The following is a 19,508-nucleotide window of genomic DNA, read 5'->3' as shown; positions in this document are numbered from 1 at the left end:
AATAAGCCCACACTTATGCGGTCAATTAATTTACAACAAAGGAGTCAAGAATATACAATGGGGAAAGGACAGAAATACACACGAGGAAAGGACAACCAAGTACCAACAAATGGTGCTGAGAAAACTGGATAGCCACACACAAATGAAGGAAACTGCACCACTCTCTTGCACCACACACAAAAATGAGCTCAAAATGGATTCAAGACTCAAATGTAAGACCACAAACCAGAAAGCTCCTAGAAGAAAGCATGGGTGATAAGCTCCCTAACACGGCTCTTGGCGATGACTGTTTTGAATAGGACACCAAAAGCAACAAAAGCAAAAATAAACACGCAGGACTACGCCAAACTAAAAAACTGCTGCACGGCAAAGGAAGCCATGAACACAATGAAAAGACAACCTACCAATGGGAGAAAGTCATTGCACATCACCTATCTGACGAGGAGCTAGTATCCAAAACGCACAAAGAACTCCTACGACGCAACAGCGAATAGTAAACAATTAGAGTGAAAAATGGGCAGATCTTCCCATGCGTCCAATGACGACATAAGATGGCCAACAGGTCATTCAAAAGATGCTCATCGTCACGAAAATGTAAATCGGAACCACAATGGGCTATCACCTCACACCTGTCAGAATGGCCAGTATCAAGAAGACAAGAAATAACAAGTGCTGGCGAGGCTGTGGTGAAAAGGGAGCCCGTGTGCACTGTGGGTGGGAAGTAAACTGTGCAGCCACTATGGAAAACGCTATGGAGGTTGCTCGAAAAATTAAGAACAGAACTACCATATGATCCAGCAATTCCACTTCTGGGTGTTTATCCAAAGAAAATGAAAACACAAACTCGAGAAGACATATGCACCTCCTATTCAATGCATCATTTACAAGAGCCATGATATGGAAATAGCCTAAGTATCCATCAATGGATGAATAAGGTAAAGAAACTGGTGTGTGTGTACGTGCATATAGGTATATGCGTGCGCACACACATGCGCGCACACACACACAGATATACACAATGGAATATTATTCAGCCAATAAAAAGAATAAGGTCTTGTCATTTGTAATAACTTGGATGGACATTGAGAGCATTATGCTGAGTGAAATAAGGCAGAGAACGATAAACACCATATGAATTCTCTCATATGTAGGATCTTTAAAAACAAACAAAAACGTGGGGCTTGAACTCACAACCCCAAGATCAAGACCTGAGCTGAGGTTGAGTCAGATGTTTAAGGAACTAATGCTTAACCTCATACATTGAATCTTAGAAAAGGGAAAGAGAAAAAAACCCCAAACTCATAGATACAGAGAACAGATTGATGGTTGCAAGAGGCAGTGGATTAAGCGTAGGAAAAGTGTATTTTGTTTTTAGTTTAAAATAAATTGAATAAAACTTCTTTAGAAGTCATTTTTACTTACTGGTTTACTTGTCTTTATACATCCTTCACTATCTGAATGTTAACTCTGTAGGAAGCAGGACTTTGTTTCGTCCATGAGGTACTCCCTCTCCTCCCTCATCAGTAACAGAGACTAACTACATATTTACTGAATAACTGAGTGCTCAGTAAACACACATTCAAATGGTCTAATGAAAAAAACAAAACAAAACAAAATCTAGAGGATTGTGATCTCTAGCTACAGGATCCCATTCCTCAATAAACCCAGGGCATATTCACCAACAAACAAACGAACAAGTCCTCAGATTGTAGAATGTCTACCCTTATCCCACGGGCCATCCCACTGGAAGAAAAGCAGTCCAGTGGAAAAAGCTCTAGTTCAGAGCCAGGCAACAAAAGCTGTAACTCATCATTACATACCCGACACTGAAGACAATGATTTTTCACTGCTTTTCACCAAGTGCTTTGTAAGTAGGGTTCTATTATGTATACACACTGCCTTCCCCAAAATTCTAACTTAAAACACCCTGGAGTCTTCTAAGTATACAATCTTTTAAAAACTGGAGAGGACTCTCACAACTAGCTCCCCTCTGACTCTACTGTCAGATTATTCTAATAACTCAGGCTCAACATCTTTTAGTCATCCTACAGGTTATTAAAATGTCTTTTAGGGAATGCCTGTCTGGCTCAGTTGGTAAAACATGCAACTCTTGATCGTGGGGCCATGAGTTCAAGTCCCACACTGGGCATAGGGCTTACTTGAAAATAAACGAATAAAATAAAATTTCTTTCAACTATTCCTTCAAAATGTCTCTTACATGCCTTCCTTTCCATTCATTTATCATCACGTACCTAGTTGAAAACCTTTTATTGCAGTGTTAACAACTAAAAGCAAGTTGCTTTTTGCAGCAAAAGTTGCAAGTTGCCTCTTTAAAGGTCATACACACCATGGCAGATGAATCTTCCCCAAGTGCAGCTTTGATCCCCTAGTCATCAACTTTCACGGCTCTCCAATACCAAAGCACTGGTTCCCAAAGCTTTCAGACCAAACAGCCCTTTATACAGCAAATCCTGACATGAAATTTACCTATATTGTTTCAAAACCATTGATATAACTCTCTAATCATAATATACAGCAGACATCAAAGGAAAGTTCTTTATAATAAGTCAGTATGTATTTCAACCTGTAAATTCTTGGGCACAACCAAATGAGAAGATACAACAGAGCAGTCAGATACTTTCATCTGTATGTGGCATTGCTGGGAATGCGACAACTAGAAATGCAGTCCCACACAGGTATGCTGGTGACTCAGACACCATGAGCAGTACCACTACAAGTGACGGAAGTTTCTGACAGTAAAAAAATTTTTAAATGCCAAACAGCAATAAAAATATTATCTTTCCCCAATTTATACAATAATATTATCCCTGGAAAATAAAGTGTATTATTAATATCATGCAAAAATATTTTGGTTTATACGTAAAATAAAATTCAGTTTTAGACCCAAGCATAAACAAGATGCTCCCTTACATGAGTGGCCAGTGGGACACTGACCGTTACTTTTGGGATGTGATCCAATCTTTACGTGGGACCACCAGAGCACTGGGACATGTAGCATTCCTGACCCCATTCACTAAAAATCACTGTGACAACCAAAAAAACCCTCCACAAATTTGGATAATGCTTCTTAGAGGTAGATGTTACCTCCATCGAAAACCTCTGGCCTAGAGATTTCAGCTCAAAATGAGTTATCCTAGTTCAAAAATATTAATCTAGAATTCAACTGTTCTCCACTTTTTTCCCCACCTTTTGTGTATGGGCATCTGTATGTTGTGATAACTAAATAACTCACAGCATTACTAACTTTCCACTGATTCGTTTCTGTCATATCTGCTTTACTAACGACAAGCAATTTCAAGTAAAAGTTGAATTAGGATAAATCTACCAAAGGATCCTAAAGATATTATTCTTGTTATACAATAAACTTAACATTTAAACATTCTACACATAAGAAACTGAGAGGAAGATCCTGGCAGTAACTTTATTGGCTACATAGGATATGTCAAAATCCCTTTGGGGTACAAATGTTTATCCATTACAAAAATGGAACTTTGTGTTCATTCCTAAAATGGAAGAATGGTGTAACGTTAGGAACTCTGTTAAATGTGGTTTACTGAATTAGTTCAATGAAGGAAAATGCCATGTGATCAACTCCACTGATGCTTTCCAAATTAAAAAGGCATTCTTCATAATCTGTTTTTTTTTTACATTTTATTTTGATTTTAGCATTACAAAAAAGTTGCAAAAAGAGCATAGAGCGCCTACACATTCCTTACCCGATTTCCCCTAACAGTCGTCCCACACATAACTACAGCACAACCATCACAACCACGAAAACAGCACACTACATCACCTAACCACAGACCTTACTCTAAACTCACCGTGCTCCCACTAAGGTCTCTTCCCTATTCCTACATCTTATCTACACGCTCACCAGTGCCCCCTGGGCTGGGGCAGTTCCTCGGTCTCTTTTTTTTGATCTTGGCACTTAAAAAAAAATTTTTTTTAAACATTTTTTCATTTTTTGACAGACAGAGAGAGACAGAGCATGAGCAGGGGAGGGGCAGAGACAGAGGGAGACACAGAAGCCAAAGGCGGCTCCAGGCTCTGAGCTGCCAGCACAGAGCCCAACGCAGAGCTTGAACTCACAGACTGTGAGGTCATGACCTAAGCTGAAGTCAGACGCTCAACCGACTGAGCCACCCAGGCACCCTTGATCTTGGCACTTTACAAGTTTTGATGAGAATACCACAGAAATGAGGTACTCTTCTCAGTGCATCCTCTCAAGGTACATCATGTCAATATGTCCTATTACTGGTAATGTAAACCTTAATCACCTGACAAAGACAAGGTCTCCTGGTTTCTCCATGGTAAAGTTACTATTTTTCCCTTAGTAACTGTCTGGGGGAATATACTTTGAAACTACTAAAGTAGTCCATTTCACCTCAAACTTTGGCCATTAAGTTTAATATCCATTAGTGAAACTTTTCTACAATTACTACTGTGATATTTGTCTAATAGTGATTATCAATTTCCCTCTATATTTATAAGGTGGAAATCTCCTGTGAGAATGAGTTTGAGCGGCGCCTGGGTGGCTCAGTTGGTTGGACATCCGACTTCAGCTCAGGTCATGATCTCGCGGTTTGTGAGTTTGAGCCCCGCATAGGGTTTCTGTGCTGACAGCTCAGAACCTGGAGGTTGCTTCAGATTCTGTGTCTCCTCCTCTCTCTGCCCCTCCCACACTCATGCTCTGTCTGTCTCTCAATAACAAATGTTAAAAAAAAAAAAATTAAAAAAAAAAAGAATGAGTTTGAGCATCTTCTTTTTTTTTTTTTTTTTTTTTAGTATTTTTATTTATTTTTGAAGGAGAGAGAGAAACACAGAGCATGAGTGGGGGAGGAACAGAGAGAGAAGGAGACACAGAATTCGAAGCAGGCTCCAGGCTCGAAGCTGTCAGCACAAAGCCCGATGCAGGGTTCGAACCCACAAACTGTGAGATCATGACCTGAGCCAAAGCCGGATGGTCAACCGACTGAGCCACCCAGGCACCCCTAGTTTGAGTATTTTCTGTGTTTAATGGCCATTATTAGGTATATATTTCTGTGATTTCTCTGTATCTTTTTCCAATATTTTTCTTTCAGGTTCTTACTCATTTTTTGTTCCTCAATTTTTCAAAGATCTTTATATAGCAGGGCTAAGACGCCTCTTTGTGATATATGTCACAAATATGTTTTCCCAGATTGCCAGTTTCCTTTTGACTTTATGGTTCTTTTCATAATTTTTAAAATCTAGTCAAATTTATCAATCTTTTCTTTTACTGACTCTGAATTTTGAGTCATGTTAAAAAGACACCAAGTTAGTTAAAGAGGAACTCTTCTAGGACCTGTATGACTGAATGCTGTAATACACAGAGTCAGCTTTTTCCAAATGGCTACCGAGTTGTTCCATCTTTTTTTTTTTTTTTCTAAGTTTATTTATTTTGAGAGAGGGAATGAGAGAGAGAATCCCAAGCAGGCACTGCACCACCAGTGCAGACGTGGGGCTCGAACTCACCAACCATGAGGTCATGACCTGAGCCAAGACCAAAAGTCAGGGGCCTAATGGATCGAGCCACCCAGACGCCCCTCCCATCACCATCTTTTAAAAAGTTTATCTTCACTCCCAATGATTTGAGATCCAACCTTTTTCACATAAAACTCTGGACTTTCTACCCGATCCCACTGGTCCACTATGCACTCATGTGCCAATATCACATTATTTTACAGAAGATGTTTTATGTCTGATGGAGCTTCCTCTACACAGGTTTTCTTTACCAGTATTTTCCTGGCTGTTCTTACATGTTTATTTTTCCACACAAACTTTCATATCAACTTGTCCTAACTTTATTAAAGTTGTATTTTTGTTGGAATTATGGTGAATTTGTACATTCATTTAGGGAAGAAATGACATCTTTATAATTCTGAGTCACAGAATTTAATAACAATAGATGTCTTGGGAAGTCTGGGTGGCTCAGTCTTAGGTTAACTGACTCTTGGTTTTGGGTCAGGTCATGATCTCACGGGTTCGTGAGTTTAAGCCCCGCATTCAGCGCAAAGCCTGCTTGGGATTTCTCTCTCTCCCTCTCTCTCTCTGCCCCTCCCCCACTTGAGCTCAGTCTCAAAAGATAAACATAAAAAATTAAAAAAAGAAAAAAGAATAGTCTTTCCAATATTTCAAGTCTACTTCTGTGTCTTTGAGTGTGTAAAAAGTTTCCTCCTACAGGTTTCACACATTTCTTGTTATATTCCAAAGCATTTAATTTTCTTTATTACCATAGTGAGATTTTTCTTAATATTATATTCTATTTATTATTTATGCATAGGAAGACTATTAGTTTGGTACATTATTTTTACATCCTACTACTTTACTGAACTGCTTTATTTTTTGAGTTAATTATATCACTGATGGTCTGGAGTTTTCCAAATACACTATCAAATCATCTCTAAACTTAGAGTTTTACTTCTGCTTGCCCATTCTTATTACTGCAATTGATTTCTCTAGTCTAAGTGCAAAGGCTGATACCTTTGCATACAATACAATGTTAAACAGAAATAGAAATAGTGGGCACCCTTGCCTTGTTCATGATTTTAGTGGAAAGGACACTGGTGTTTCTCCATGAAATAAGATACTGGCTTTAGGACTATGGTATACAAATTTCTGATAATATTCATAATAAAAGATGATTAAGTGAATACTTCTTAACCTAACAAAATGCAAACATCATGCCAAACTCCAACACCATGCTTAGTGATGAAAATGTGGACGTATTCCCATGAAAGACTGAAAGAAGACAAAGATCCCCAATATTTAACATTTTTCTAAAACTATTAATAGATTTAGTCCATTGAAGGAAATAGGAGATATTAACATTAGAAAGGAAGAAGTAAGCATCATCATTTGCAAATGATATCATCAGCTGCTTGGAATATGCAGGGTAACAAAATAAAACTCTTATAAACAGTGAAAGAATCCAGTAAGCTGTTTAGTACTATATTAACATTACTTGAATGTACATTTCATCTTTATTAGGGTTGGCCTCACAACTGGGTACTACCTGGGTAAGAGTTCCTCTATTATAGAAAAATAACAGGTCCAAAAACGTGTTTTCCTGCATATGTTAAAAACTAATCAGGTGTAAAAAAATGAGGATGATTCATACTAACTAAAGTTGATTAACCATAATAAATTGCTAATTTACACAGAGAAAAAAGTGCCAAAAACATACTTACTTTAATCTTAAATTCTGGAGTGCACTACTGTGTACCCCATATGAAGTGACCGTAACAGTAAAATATATTCTCCCTATATTATGACTGTCCTCCATTAAAAAGAATAGTTTGATATATAAGAACATAGCACTGCATGTTCTGACTTCTAGAAATTCTTCTCAGAGAATTTAGGACAGTAAGTCTGCTTTGAATTATTTGTAGTATGGAAAGTGACTTGTTTCTTACTAACTATTCAAATAATACTGCTCATGGGCACCTAGGTGGCCCAGTCGGTTAAGCATCTGACTCTTGATCCCAGCTTAGGTCTTGATCTCAGGGTTTTGAGTTCAAGCCCCATCTTGGACTCTATGCTGGGCATGAAGCCTACTTCAAAAAAATAAATAATAGTAATACTGTTCATACTTTATTTGTATCAGGACTTGGTGAGTTTTTGTTTACTGTTCCTTCCATCACAACATACTTCAATTTAACACATCATTTCTCTCTGAAAACAGAAACTGTAAATTAGCAATGTAACAAATATTATATACACAGTATCAGGGCCTCAGCTCAGTGAGGTATACAAATAGTAATGCATCTGCATTAAGCCTGAAATTCCCAATGTTATAATCAATCCTACAGTTTTTACGTGGTATGTCCTCTGTACCAAATTTTGTTGTACAAACAACACATTGGTTGCTGATGAATACTAATCTATTGTTAACAGAGTGATAACCTTTGAAGAAAAAGATGGCAACAGTAATTTGGAGAGGGCATGACAGATTTCTGAATTGCTGGTAATTCTTGTTATGGTGATCTTACAGATATGTTCACTTTGTGATAATTCATACTTGAGATTTCTGTGCACTTTTATGTATATACATTATACTTGAATCAAGTATATTTTAATTTTTAAAAATAAGCAGAAAACTGAAACAAAATAAAAACAAACCACACAAAAAGACCTCCAATATCTCCAATAAAGTGCAGTTTCTCTGGAAGCATGCTATATTGCACTTAGGGTCTCTGTTGAAAACAGTAACAAAAAAACTTATCTTTAAACTCTAGACTCATTCAGCTTGATGAGATCCTCACACTATGTGTTAACTGTGGAAGAGCAAATTCACATCTTCTATTTTAACTTTTTCTCTGTGTGTGTGTATGTGTTTCAAAGTAGAAAGGGAGGCTCACTTGTTCTATACAAACTGTCATGTGTATTTGAGTGTCTCTGCCTTTCTCATTCTCCTTTTCTTGCTTTCTCTTATTCTTAGACCATCTATAGCTGAATTTCCTGAAGTCTCATATGCATATAATACAAATTAAGCTGTATAAACCAGAGCAGAAAAACAATGCTACCTTACAAAACTGCAACATCCCCACCCAGACGCTCCAGGCACAATGATCAACTCAAACTCCTCACACTCACTCATTATTTCTTCTGCACCATCCAGACTTACTCTTCCCCCAGGCCAAAGCCCCAGAAACACCCGACGGACTCAGTTCCCTTTAATATCTAGCCCCACCCACAGACACCAGGTTCCATTTCTGGGAAGCCTTTCTCTCCACTCTTCTGGGCTATGCCCCCACTGCTACAGTCCTATCTGGTGCTCCCAAACCCTAGCATGAATGATCATAAAAACCACCTACCTCCTATTCTTCTCTCTTCCCCATTCCAATGAACCTTTCATCCAGTCATGTCCTCTCTCTGAAGGACAGCGCTGAGCGAGGCACCTTGCTTAGAAACATTCATTGGCCTTCCCTGCACTTTGAATGAAGCCCAAGCCTGGCTTTCAAGGTCTACACAGAATTCCTACAAATAACCATGAAATTAGCCCACTTTCCTGACCAATACGAGAGTTATTTTAACCACTAAAAGAGGACACATACTGTATATTATGAAAAGACAAACATAAAAACCAAAGGAAAAAAATCTAACTCAGCCTGATTTCTGAACAAAGAATGAACATGACTATCATTTAAGACCGAAGAGCCAAAGAAAAGTCAGAAGCAAATAAATAAATAAATCCATCCATAGCTGAAAATGTTTGGTTACAGGGAAACATGAATGTCGCCACCCGGAATGCAAATCTAAATCTAGTTCCTCATCCCCAAAGACTGCAAAGAACTACAGGAAACACTACTGCTATACGTGAGCAATTTCCGAGACTCTATGCAAGCTTGATTCTTACTTCCTTAGGACAGCACGTTAAGGTCATTCTCCATGTAGAAGAAAACAGCGAGGACAGATAATAGAGCATGGCTATGATCTCTGATCAGTTTCACTTTTTTTTTTTTTTTGAGGAAATTACAGTATAAAAACACCAAAATAACAATATAAAGACTGATGTTCTCTGATCAAGTAGTATTTTATCTCACAAGATAAGGTTTGAAAACATCCTCTCAGAACAAGAAAAAATACCCTCCATGGTCACTATTTCAGTGATCACAGCCACTTTACAGAACATAATTATCGTGAATTATAAGGATCCACTATATCTCTAGGGAACATATTTTACTTGCAACACAAACATGGTTAACTTCAGATACGCATATAAAACAATACAAGGACAGGGGCGCCTGGGTGGCGCAGTCGGTTAAGCGTCCGACTTCAGCCAGGTCACGATCTCGCGGTCCGGGAGTTCGAGCCCCGCGTCAGGCTCTGGGCTGATGGCTCAGAGCCTGGAGCCTGTTTCCGATTCTGTGTCTCCCTCTCTCTCTGCCCCTCCCCCGTTCATGCTCTGTCTCTCTCTGTCCCAAAAATAAATAAAAACGTGGAGAGAAAAAAAAAAAAAAAAAAAAAACAATACAAGGACACTGTTTAAAAATTAAGTACATTAAATGTAGTGAAGCCTGGAGCAGGGATGGCAAATAGATTTCGTCTTGCACGTCAGTTCAAAAGAACAGTGAGTTCTGAATAAGGTGTCCTCTGAAGCCAGGATACCAGGGGAGAGACTGTCCTCGATTAGTAATGTTGGCCAGAGATGAGAGAAAGGAGTCAGAAGACCTGCACCACACATTTGCCATCCCCTGGCTACCGTACTTCAAAGAATCTCAAAGAATACATAATCACAAAATTACTTACTGCTTCAACAGAGTTGCATTCCCGCCTTGTTTCTAAGTAACGTAGTGCTCGTTTTTCTTCTTCTTTCAATTTAGCGTCTGCCTGCCCAGAAGCAAAATAGCAATCATTTTTAAGAATATCAAGAGAACACCTGAAATTATCACATATACTAAGTTCCGACTTACATATTTCATATAATTCTGTACACCATTTTGTTGTAAATACGAGGGTGCCTGTGTTCTATAAAATCTCTCTGTGGAGTCCAAGTATGCCTTCTCAAAATTATCCCTATAAATTTGAAGCTTATCCTCAGGATTAGAACAAAGGTTAACTGAAAAACAGAAAATAAAATTTTACTCTATGTTTCAAATCAGTATTTTGAGTACAATAATTGAAATAACAAATAGTGAGGGGTCATTATGTGCAAGGGACTGTGACAACGCTCAAGAGAACATATATAATACAAGACCCTTCTCCATAACAGACTTAAAATGGTAACAGCATAAAGCACTAAAGTGGCAAACAGTACAGATAACACGGCTATTGTATTTCTGCATAGGAAAGGGCATGACTTCTAACTAGATGGTCAAGAATGGTTATTCACAGATGAGATGAGATTTGAGGTGAGTCTTAAGGGAAAACTAGAATTTACACAGAAGCTAGTAAAATAAGCAAATAATCTGAAGTACAAAAGTCCCAAGGCCAAGTCAAGGTATAATGACCAGGTAGAATGGGAAGTTAGGAGTGGCTGTGGAGGGGTACATGGGTGGCTGAGTCGGTTGAGCATCAGACTCTGGATTTTGGCTAAGGTCATGAACTCTGGGTTTGTGAGTTTGAGCCCCATGTTGGGCTCTACACCGACAGCATGAAAACTGCTTGGAATTCTCTCTCTCCCTCTCTCTCTCTCTCTCTCTCTCAAAAAGAAAAAAAATACAAATGGTTATGGAAAGTCTCGAATCTCAGGTTAAGTAACCTGAATTCAGCATGGTGTAACCACTAAATGGGTAAAATCAAATAAAATACTACTTTAAAATCAATCTCATGAACAGTACATGGGTTAAATGATAGTAATAAGGTCACTATAAGACAACTGTTTCAAAAGTCCAGAAGCAGAGTTTACACAGTATAAACTGGTGGTAGCTGATATAAGAGGAATAAATTTCAAGGACATGGCTAATGAAAGCCTAAACACTATGATATCTCAAGAAGTATGGGGATAATAGAGAAAGCCAATCAAAGATAACTGCAGGTTCATTAATACAAAAAATTCTTGGGGCGCCTGGGTGGCTCGGTCGGTTAAGCGTCCAACTTCGGCCCAGGTCACGATCTCGCGGTCCGTGAGTTCGAGCCCCATGTCGGGCTCTGTGCTGACAGCTCAGAGCCTGGAGCCTGTTTCCGATTCTGTGTCTCCCTCTTTCTCTGCCCCTCCCCTGTTCATGCTGTGTCTCTCTCTGTCTCAAAAATAAATAAACGTTAAAAAAAAAAAAATTAAAAAAAAATTAAAAAAATTCTTACTGAGGAGTACTTTGTGCCCACGTCCTACATCCAGTAAAGATACAATGTCAACAACAAAGTTAACTGAACTAAATTATGATGACAAGGAGGCATGGGTCCTATGAATCAATGTGAGAGGGACCTAAGCTAGCCTGGGAATTAGGGAAGGCCTCCAAGAGGAAACAGAGGATGCAGATGAGCTAGAAGACAGAGGGAGGAGGAGGAGTATTCTCAGAGAAAACACTATCTGACTTAAATAATAAATGAGAAGAGCACTGCCAGAAACTGAAAAGTTCAGAGAGGAGTATGTACATGAAATAAACATACTGTCTGAAAATATAAGCACAAAATTAGTTACCACCTTTAGGAGCTAAAGAATCAAATCTACATTTCTCTAATTCAGGTCACTAATAGGATTTGCCAGCCAAGAAATGAGTGACATGGAGAAAACAAATATTAACCACACAAATAAGGGTTTTTCTATGTGGCCTTGAAGAGATTTCATGCCTTCTGTGTACTCTTAACAGCATCTGGCACTGAACATAGATGTGACTCTATGCTAGTACACATAACTCTGGCAGCACTATTCTGTAACTGTCTCAGCATTTCCAGAAAAAATTATGATCAGGAAAGTTCAGAACGTACCATAGGATTCTCTAACTCCAATGACCAGCTGAGAATCAAAAGCTTCTCCTAATCTTTCAGCATGTACCAGCTTCATTGCACTATCCTGGAGTCTGTTTTTTATATTTGAAAAGATTGACTCATTCCATGTATCAAGCATGAGCTAGGATAAAAAGAAGCATGAAATCATTGCAATTATTAATATACTAAGTACCATACAGACACACAAAAACTTTAGCTATAAATACTAAAAAAAGAAAACCACATTCTTAGGCCTATATTCACTTGAATACTTCAGGGAACTAGTATATTTAAATTTGGTAAAAAACACATGGTAAATGTTAAAGAACACATTTCAAAATCTAACGTAAATGGATTTGAATTCCAGCTCTATTACTTATTCACTGGCTTTCCCATCTGTAAAATAGTAAAAGTAAGAATACGAATCTTAAGTGGTTGTTGTAAAAATTAAATACAGTAATACCTGGAAAAGGTTACCTCCCCTACAGTTACAAGGTTACATTTCAGAAACACTGGTCAGTGTTTGGAATGCTCATGTGCAGGTTTGTACGAACACGCAATAAATGCAAAAAGCGCTGAATGAAAACCTGCCTGATACTAGATCTTAAAAAACACACACAAATCCACCTGAAAGATGTTCCATTTAAATGATGGAAATATTACACACATATCCATATGTATTATCATTCCAAGTAACTGGGTCAGATACAGAAAATATATTAACAACAACAGTAGCATAACGACAAAAATAACAGGTATGTAACATTCACTACGTACCTAGCACTGCTCTAAGTACTTTCCACACGTAACTCATTTAATCCTCAATACCGATATATAGGTGTTATTATCTCCTTTTTAGAAATGCAGACTCAGAGGCACTGAGAGGAAAGCTAACTCCCCACATGCATACAGCTCATTAATGGCAACACTGGGATTTGAATCCAACAACTATGGTCTCAGAATCTACGGTCTTAATCATTAAGTGATGCTGATTCCTGTAATCAGTAGGGGATGGCAAAAATTAAAAGAATAACGGAAAAACAAGAGAGGACAAGATTATGGAACTGAAAATTAAAAAGCACGTAGAAGTATTTTTCTTTTTTGGGGGGGAGGGGGATAATTTCTCACATTGCAGTTATTTCTACCACCCGAGAACCACTGGGTGTCTAAATTTACAGCATCCCTGTCGACATCAGCACAAATTTTAGAGCTTGGAAGGGGCAGGAATGCCGAGGCAACTATTTGAGGGCCTGAGTTTGCATTCAGCAAGTAGCAAGTCGTTTAAAGTCCAAGAGGCATTTCGTACTTTTCTTTCACTTTTCAAATCTGTGTTTCTGTTTGATTCTCAGAAGCAAGAATACATATGAGAAATGAGGACAGGGAGCTTAAGTCATTAAGGATTGAAGAGCTGAAAAGAACACCTGAGATTCCACTTTCAGAGCTGAGTTCTTTCAATTAAGTCACAAGGAGTTCTGGACACAGAACTTTTAACTAGAAACTATGCAAAATATGAAAATGAACAGTACATTAGTTCACAATAACTAGAATCAAGTAAAAAGAAAAACATAATAGCAGCTTAGTCACGATGAAACACCAAGATACGAGAAGGTAATCTAATGAGAGATTTTTGAAAGAGGAAAAAAGTAAAGTAATCTATAGGAAGGTAAAAGTACAAAGAGAGAAGAAGGAAACAGAATACAAAAGATAAAACTAGGAAAAGGCAGTGATGTCTGAAGGCACAGACCCACAACTGAACACCACGTGGGATAACGAAACAGAAGTGCAGCTCAACGCGGTTGGAAGAAAGACAGTATTATTCAGTAAAACCCAGCAAGAACTTAAAAGGAATTTATATGTGAAGTAGGAAAGCCCACTTAAAGTCTAAATTACTTCCTAAAGTTGTAAAATAACCCTCTTTCTGAAGACTAGTAAGGGGGACAAAAAGCAAAAATAAACTTACTTTTCGAACAATACTGTCTTCTACGGTTGATTTTTTATTGCTGCCCTGTTTACCCATTAAAGTAATCTCCAGTTGACAAAAAGGCTTCGGTAAAATATCACACTGTGTAAAGAATTTTCGCCATTCAACAATGTATGCTTTTAGCAAAGCTGTATCATCTTGATGGCTCAGTACTCGCTGGAAAAAAAAAAGAATTATATGAATTTGAAATAAATACAGGTAGGTGCTTGAAAGAATAACAGAACATAGCCATGCTATAGAGTATTTTATTTACTGTACAAACTATATTATACTCAAGAAATTAAAACATGTATATATCCAAGAAAAAAAACACGTTCACAAAGACTTACTACGGCAATCATTTTGATATATATATAAAATCATGATGTATACATGAAACTGATCAAATGTTATATGTCAACTATATTTCATTAAAAAAAAATCCCAAACCCTCTATCCTTAAGCTACCACCTTCTTATCCTCCCCACTACCATTCCCATCCATCCCTTTCCTGGCCCTAAGCAACCATTCATTTGCTTTTGGTGTCTATATATTTGCCTGTTCCAGACTTCCACATGAATGGAAACATACAATATGTAGACATTTATGACTGACTTCTTTCATATAACAGTTCTGAGGTTCACCCAAGTCCTAGGACCTATCATTACTTTATTCCTTTTATGGCTGAATTCTATCCCATTTTATAGATATACCACATTTTATCTATCGGTCCAGTGATGGACATCAGGGTTGTCTCCACCTATTGGCTATCATGAATAATGCTGCTATAAATATCCATATCCCCAAAAAGTTCATAAAAAACCTGTGTACACTCACCAAGAAAGAGAGGACTGAAATAAACAACATCAGAAATGAAACAGGAGACATTACAACTGATAACACAGAAGTACAAAGGAGTGGGGCTCCTGGCTGGCTCAGTCAGTAGAGCACGTGACTCTTGATCTCAGGGTTATGAGTTTAAGCCCCACACTATAGCCTACTTAAAAAAAAATTACAAAGGACCATAAGAGACACTGTGAACAATTATACGCCAACATATTCAACAACAGAGAAGAAATGGATAAATTCCATAAGACATAAAATCTACGAAGACAAAAGAAATAGAAAATCTGAACAGACCCAATCACTAGCAAGTAGACTGAATCATTAATGAAAAATCTCCAACAAACTAAAGTCTGGGACCAAATGGCAACAATGGTGAATTCTACTAAACACTGAATGAGAATATCAATCCTTTTCAAACTCTTCCAAAAAACAAAAGAGGAATAAACACTTCCAAACTCAGTTAATGAGGTTGGTATTACCCTGATACCAAAAACCGGTAAGGGTGGCCCAAAAGAAGAAAATTATAGGCCAATATCCCTTAAGAGCATGGGTGCAAAACTTCTCAGCAAAATATTAGAAAACCAAATTCAACAATACATTGAAAGGACCATACACCATGATCAAGCGGGATTTATTCCACGGATGCAATGTTGGTTAGTTCAGCACTCACAAATCGATCAATGGGAAACACCACATTAACAAAACGAAGTATAAATCTCATATAACTGGAGTGCCTGGGTTGTGACGTTGGTTAAGCGTCCAACTCTTGATTTTGGCTCAGATCATGATCTCACAGTTCAGTTAGTGGAATCAAGCCCTGCATTGGGTTCTGCGCTCCAGGCTCTCTCCCTCTCTGCCCCGTCCTCGCTCACATTCACAAGTGTGCATTCTCTCTTGGTCTCTCAAAATAAACATTAGAGAGAGAGAGAGAGAGAGAGAGAGAGAGAGAGAGAGCACGGGGGAGGGACAGAGAGAGAGAGGGAGCCACAGATGCTGAAACTGGCTCCAGGCTCCACACTGTCATCACAGGCCCCACGTGGGGCTTGAGCCCACAAACCATGAGATCATGACCTGAGCCGAAGTTGGATGTTTAACTGACTGAGCTACCCAGCCTCCCCAATAAATAAACATTTTTAACAAATCATATGATCATCTCAAATAGAAGCAGAAAAAGCATTTGACAAAATCCAATATCCATTTATGATAAAAACTTAACAAAGCAGGTATTGAGGGAATTTACCTCGGTATAATAAAGGCAATATATGCCAAACACATAACTAAAATCATACTCAGCAGTGAAAAGCTAAAAGCTTTTCCTCTAAGATCAAGAACGGGACAAGAATGCTAACTGTTGTCACTTTGATGTAACATATACTGGAAGTCTTAGAACACCCATACAAGCCAGACGACAAGAAAAAGAAATAAAAGGCATCCAAGTAAAAAGAAGTAAAACTGTCACTATTTGTAGGTAATATAATACATTAAAAATCATGAAGACTCCACTAAAAAACTGTCAACACCAGTTAAGTTTAGTTTTAGTAACACAAGATACAAAATCAATATACAAAAATGTTGCGTTTCTATATACTTAAACTATCAGAAAGAGAAATTAAAAAAAAAAAAAGAACAATACCATTTACAATTACATCAAAAAGAATACCTGAAAATAAATTTAACCAAGGAGGTGAAAGAACTGTACACCCCAAATTGTAAGACATTGATGAAACAAACTGAAGACACAAATAAATGGGAAGACATCCAGTCCTCATGGAATAGAAAAATAATAGCATTAAAATGTTCATACTACCAAAAACAATATACAGAATCAATGCAATCCCAATCAAAATTCCAGTGGTATTTTTCACAGAAAAAGAACAAACAATCTTACAATTTGTAGGGAACCACAAAAGACCCAGAATAGTCAAAGCAATCTAGAGAAAGAAGAACAAAGCCGGAGGCATCATCTCCCTGACTTCAAACTATATGATACAGCTCTACAGTAATCAAAATCGTGCGGTATTAGCACAGAAACAGACACGCAGATCAACGGAACAGAAAAGAGAGCCCAGAAATAAGCCCACACTTATGCCGTCAATTAATTTACAACAAAGGAGTCAAGAATATACAATGGGGAAAGGACAGAAATACACACGAGGAAAGGACAACCAAGTACCAACAAATGGTGCTGAGAAAACTGGATAGCCACACACAAATGAAGGAAACTGCACCACTCTCTTGCACCACACACAAAAATGAGCTCAAAATGGATTCAAGACTCAAATGTAAGACCACAAACCAGAAAGCTCCTAGAAGAAAGCATGGGTGATAAGCTCCCTAACACGGCTCTTGGCGATGACTGTTTTGAATAGGACACCAAAAGCAACAAAAGCAAAAATAAACACGCAGGACTACGCCAAACTAAAAAACTGCTGCACGGCAAAGGAAGCCATGAACACAATGAAAAGACAACCTACCAATGGGAGAAAGTCATTGCACATCACCTATCTGACGAGGAGCTAGTATCCAAAACGCACAAAGAACTCCTACGACGCAACAGCGAATAGTAAACAATTAGAGTGAAAAATGGGCAGACCTTCCCATGCGTCCAATGACGACATAAGATGGCCAACAGGTCATTCAAAAGATGCTCATCGTCACGAAAATGTAAATCGGAACCACAATGGGCTATCACCTCACACCTGTCAGAATGGCCAGTATCAAGAAGACAAGAAATAACAAGTGCTGGCGAGGCTGTGGTGAAAAGGGAGCCCGTGTGCACTGTGGGTGGGAAGTAAACTGTGCAGCCACAATGGAAAACGCTATGGAGGTTGCTCGAAAAATTAAGAACAGAACTACCATATGATCCAGCAATTCCACTTCTGGGTGTTTACCCAAAGAAAATGAAAATACAAACTTGAGAAGATATATGCACTCCAATGAACACTACAGCATCATTTACAACAGCCAAGATATGGAAACAACCAAAGTATATCAAAGACAAAAAAATGTTAGGGGCACCAGGGTGGTTCAGTCAGTTAAGCACCCAACTCTTGATTTCAGTTCAGGTCATGATCTCACGGCTCATGAGAATGAGCCTCACATTGGGCTCCACACTGACAGGGCAGAGCCCCCTTGAGATTCCCTCCCTGCCTCTTCCCTGCTTGAGCTCTCTCAAAATAAATAAATAAACATTTTAAACCAAGACAAAGAAAATGTGGTATATATACACATTGGACTATTTCCCAGACATTAAAAACAAAACAAAACAAAAAGAAGTCTTGCCATTGGCAAGAACATAGACCTTCAAGGCAACAACAGTTAACAATACTGTATTTGATATTAGAAAGTTGGTAAGGGGAGCTCTTAAAAGTTCTCATCACGGGGGGCCTGGGTGGCTCAGTCGGTTAAGCGTCCGACTTCAGCTCAGGTCACGATCTCGCGGTCTGCGAGTTCGAGCCCCACGTCGGGCTGTGGGCTGATGGCTCAGAGCCTGGAGCCTGTTTCTGATTCTGTGTCTCCCTCTCTCTCTGCTCCTCCCCCGTTCATGCTCTGCCTCTCTCTGTCCCAAAAATAAATAAACGTTGAAAAAAAATTAAAAAAAAAAAAAAAAAAGTTCTCATCACAAGAAAAAAAAATTCTGTAACTATGTGTGGTTATGGATGTTAACTAACTTATTGTAATCAATTCGCAAAACATACAAACATCAAATCATTACACTGTACACCTAAAGCTAATGTCAATTATACCTTAATTTAAAAAATCCAACTTACACAGAAATGTTCACAGAAGCATTATTCAAAACAGACAAAAAGTAGTAACAACCCAAGTGTCCACCAATGACGAACAGATGAAAAAAACTGGTGTATAGTCATACAGTGGAATATTATTCAGCCATAAAAAGAAATGCAACAAAGATAATTATTACAATGTAGTTTAATCTTGAAAACATTATCATCAATCAAAGCCAGTCATAAAAGGCTTCATATTGCATGAGTCCATTTGTAGGAAATGCACAAAACAAACAAAAGCACAGAAGGAGAAAGTAGATTAGGGGCGCCTGGGTGGCTCAGTCAGTTAAGCATCCGATTCTTGGTTTCGGCTCAGGTCATGATCTCACAGTTGTGAGATCGAGCCCCACAACAGGCTCAATGCTGCCTGCTTGGGATTCTCTTTCCCCATCTCTGTCCCTGCTCCGGTCATGCTCACATCTCTCCCTCTTTCTCAAAATAAATAAGTCACCTTAAAAAAAAAGTAGATTAGTGGTTGCTAGAGTTTGTAGAGAGTGGGTAATGAG

General features: G+C 38.3%; 1 protein-coding gene across 2 annotated transcripts in view; it reads right to left on the bottom strand.

The window, feature by feature from the left end:
- The window catches only part of CUL5 (cullin 5), a 96,796-nt gene that overhangs the window by 35,940 nt on the left and 41,348 nt on the right, over positions 1–19,508 (bottom strand). For both annotated transcript variants that reach the window (XM_047876735.1, XM_047876734.1), the window contains exons 4-7: positions 14,369–14,545; positions 12,409–12,550; positions 10,455–10,600; positions 10,291–10,371 (exon numbers count right to left, since the gene is read on the bottom strand). In XM_047876735.1, coding sequence (XP_047732691.1) covers positions 10,291–10,371; positions 10,455–10,600; positions 12,409–12,550; positions 14,369–14,545 — 546 coding nt within the window. The remainder of the gene's footprint in view (positions 1–10,290; positions 10,372–10,454; positions 10,601–12,408; positions 12,551–14,368; positions 14,546–19,508) is intronic.

This window comes from Prionailurus viverrinus, chromosome D1, assembly GCF_022837055.1.
Source record: "Prionailurus viverrinus isolate Anna chromosome D1, UM_Priviv_1.0, whole genome shotgun sequence".
NCBI classification, from domain to species: domain Eukaryota; kingdom Metazoa; phylum Chordata; class Mammalia; order Carnivora; family Felidae; genus Prionailurus; species Prionailurus viverrinus.
The sequence above is the reverse complement of the archived record's forward strand: the minus strand, read 5'-3'. Positions and strand labels throughout refer to the sequence as shown.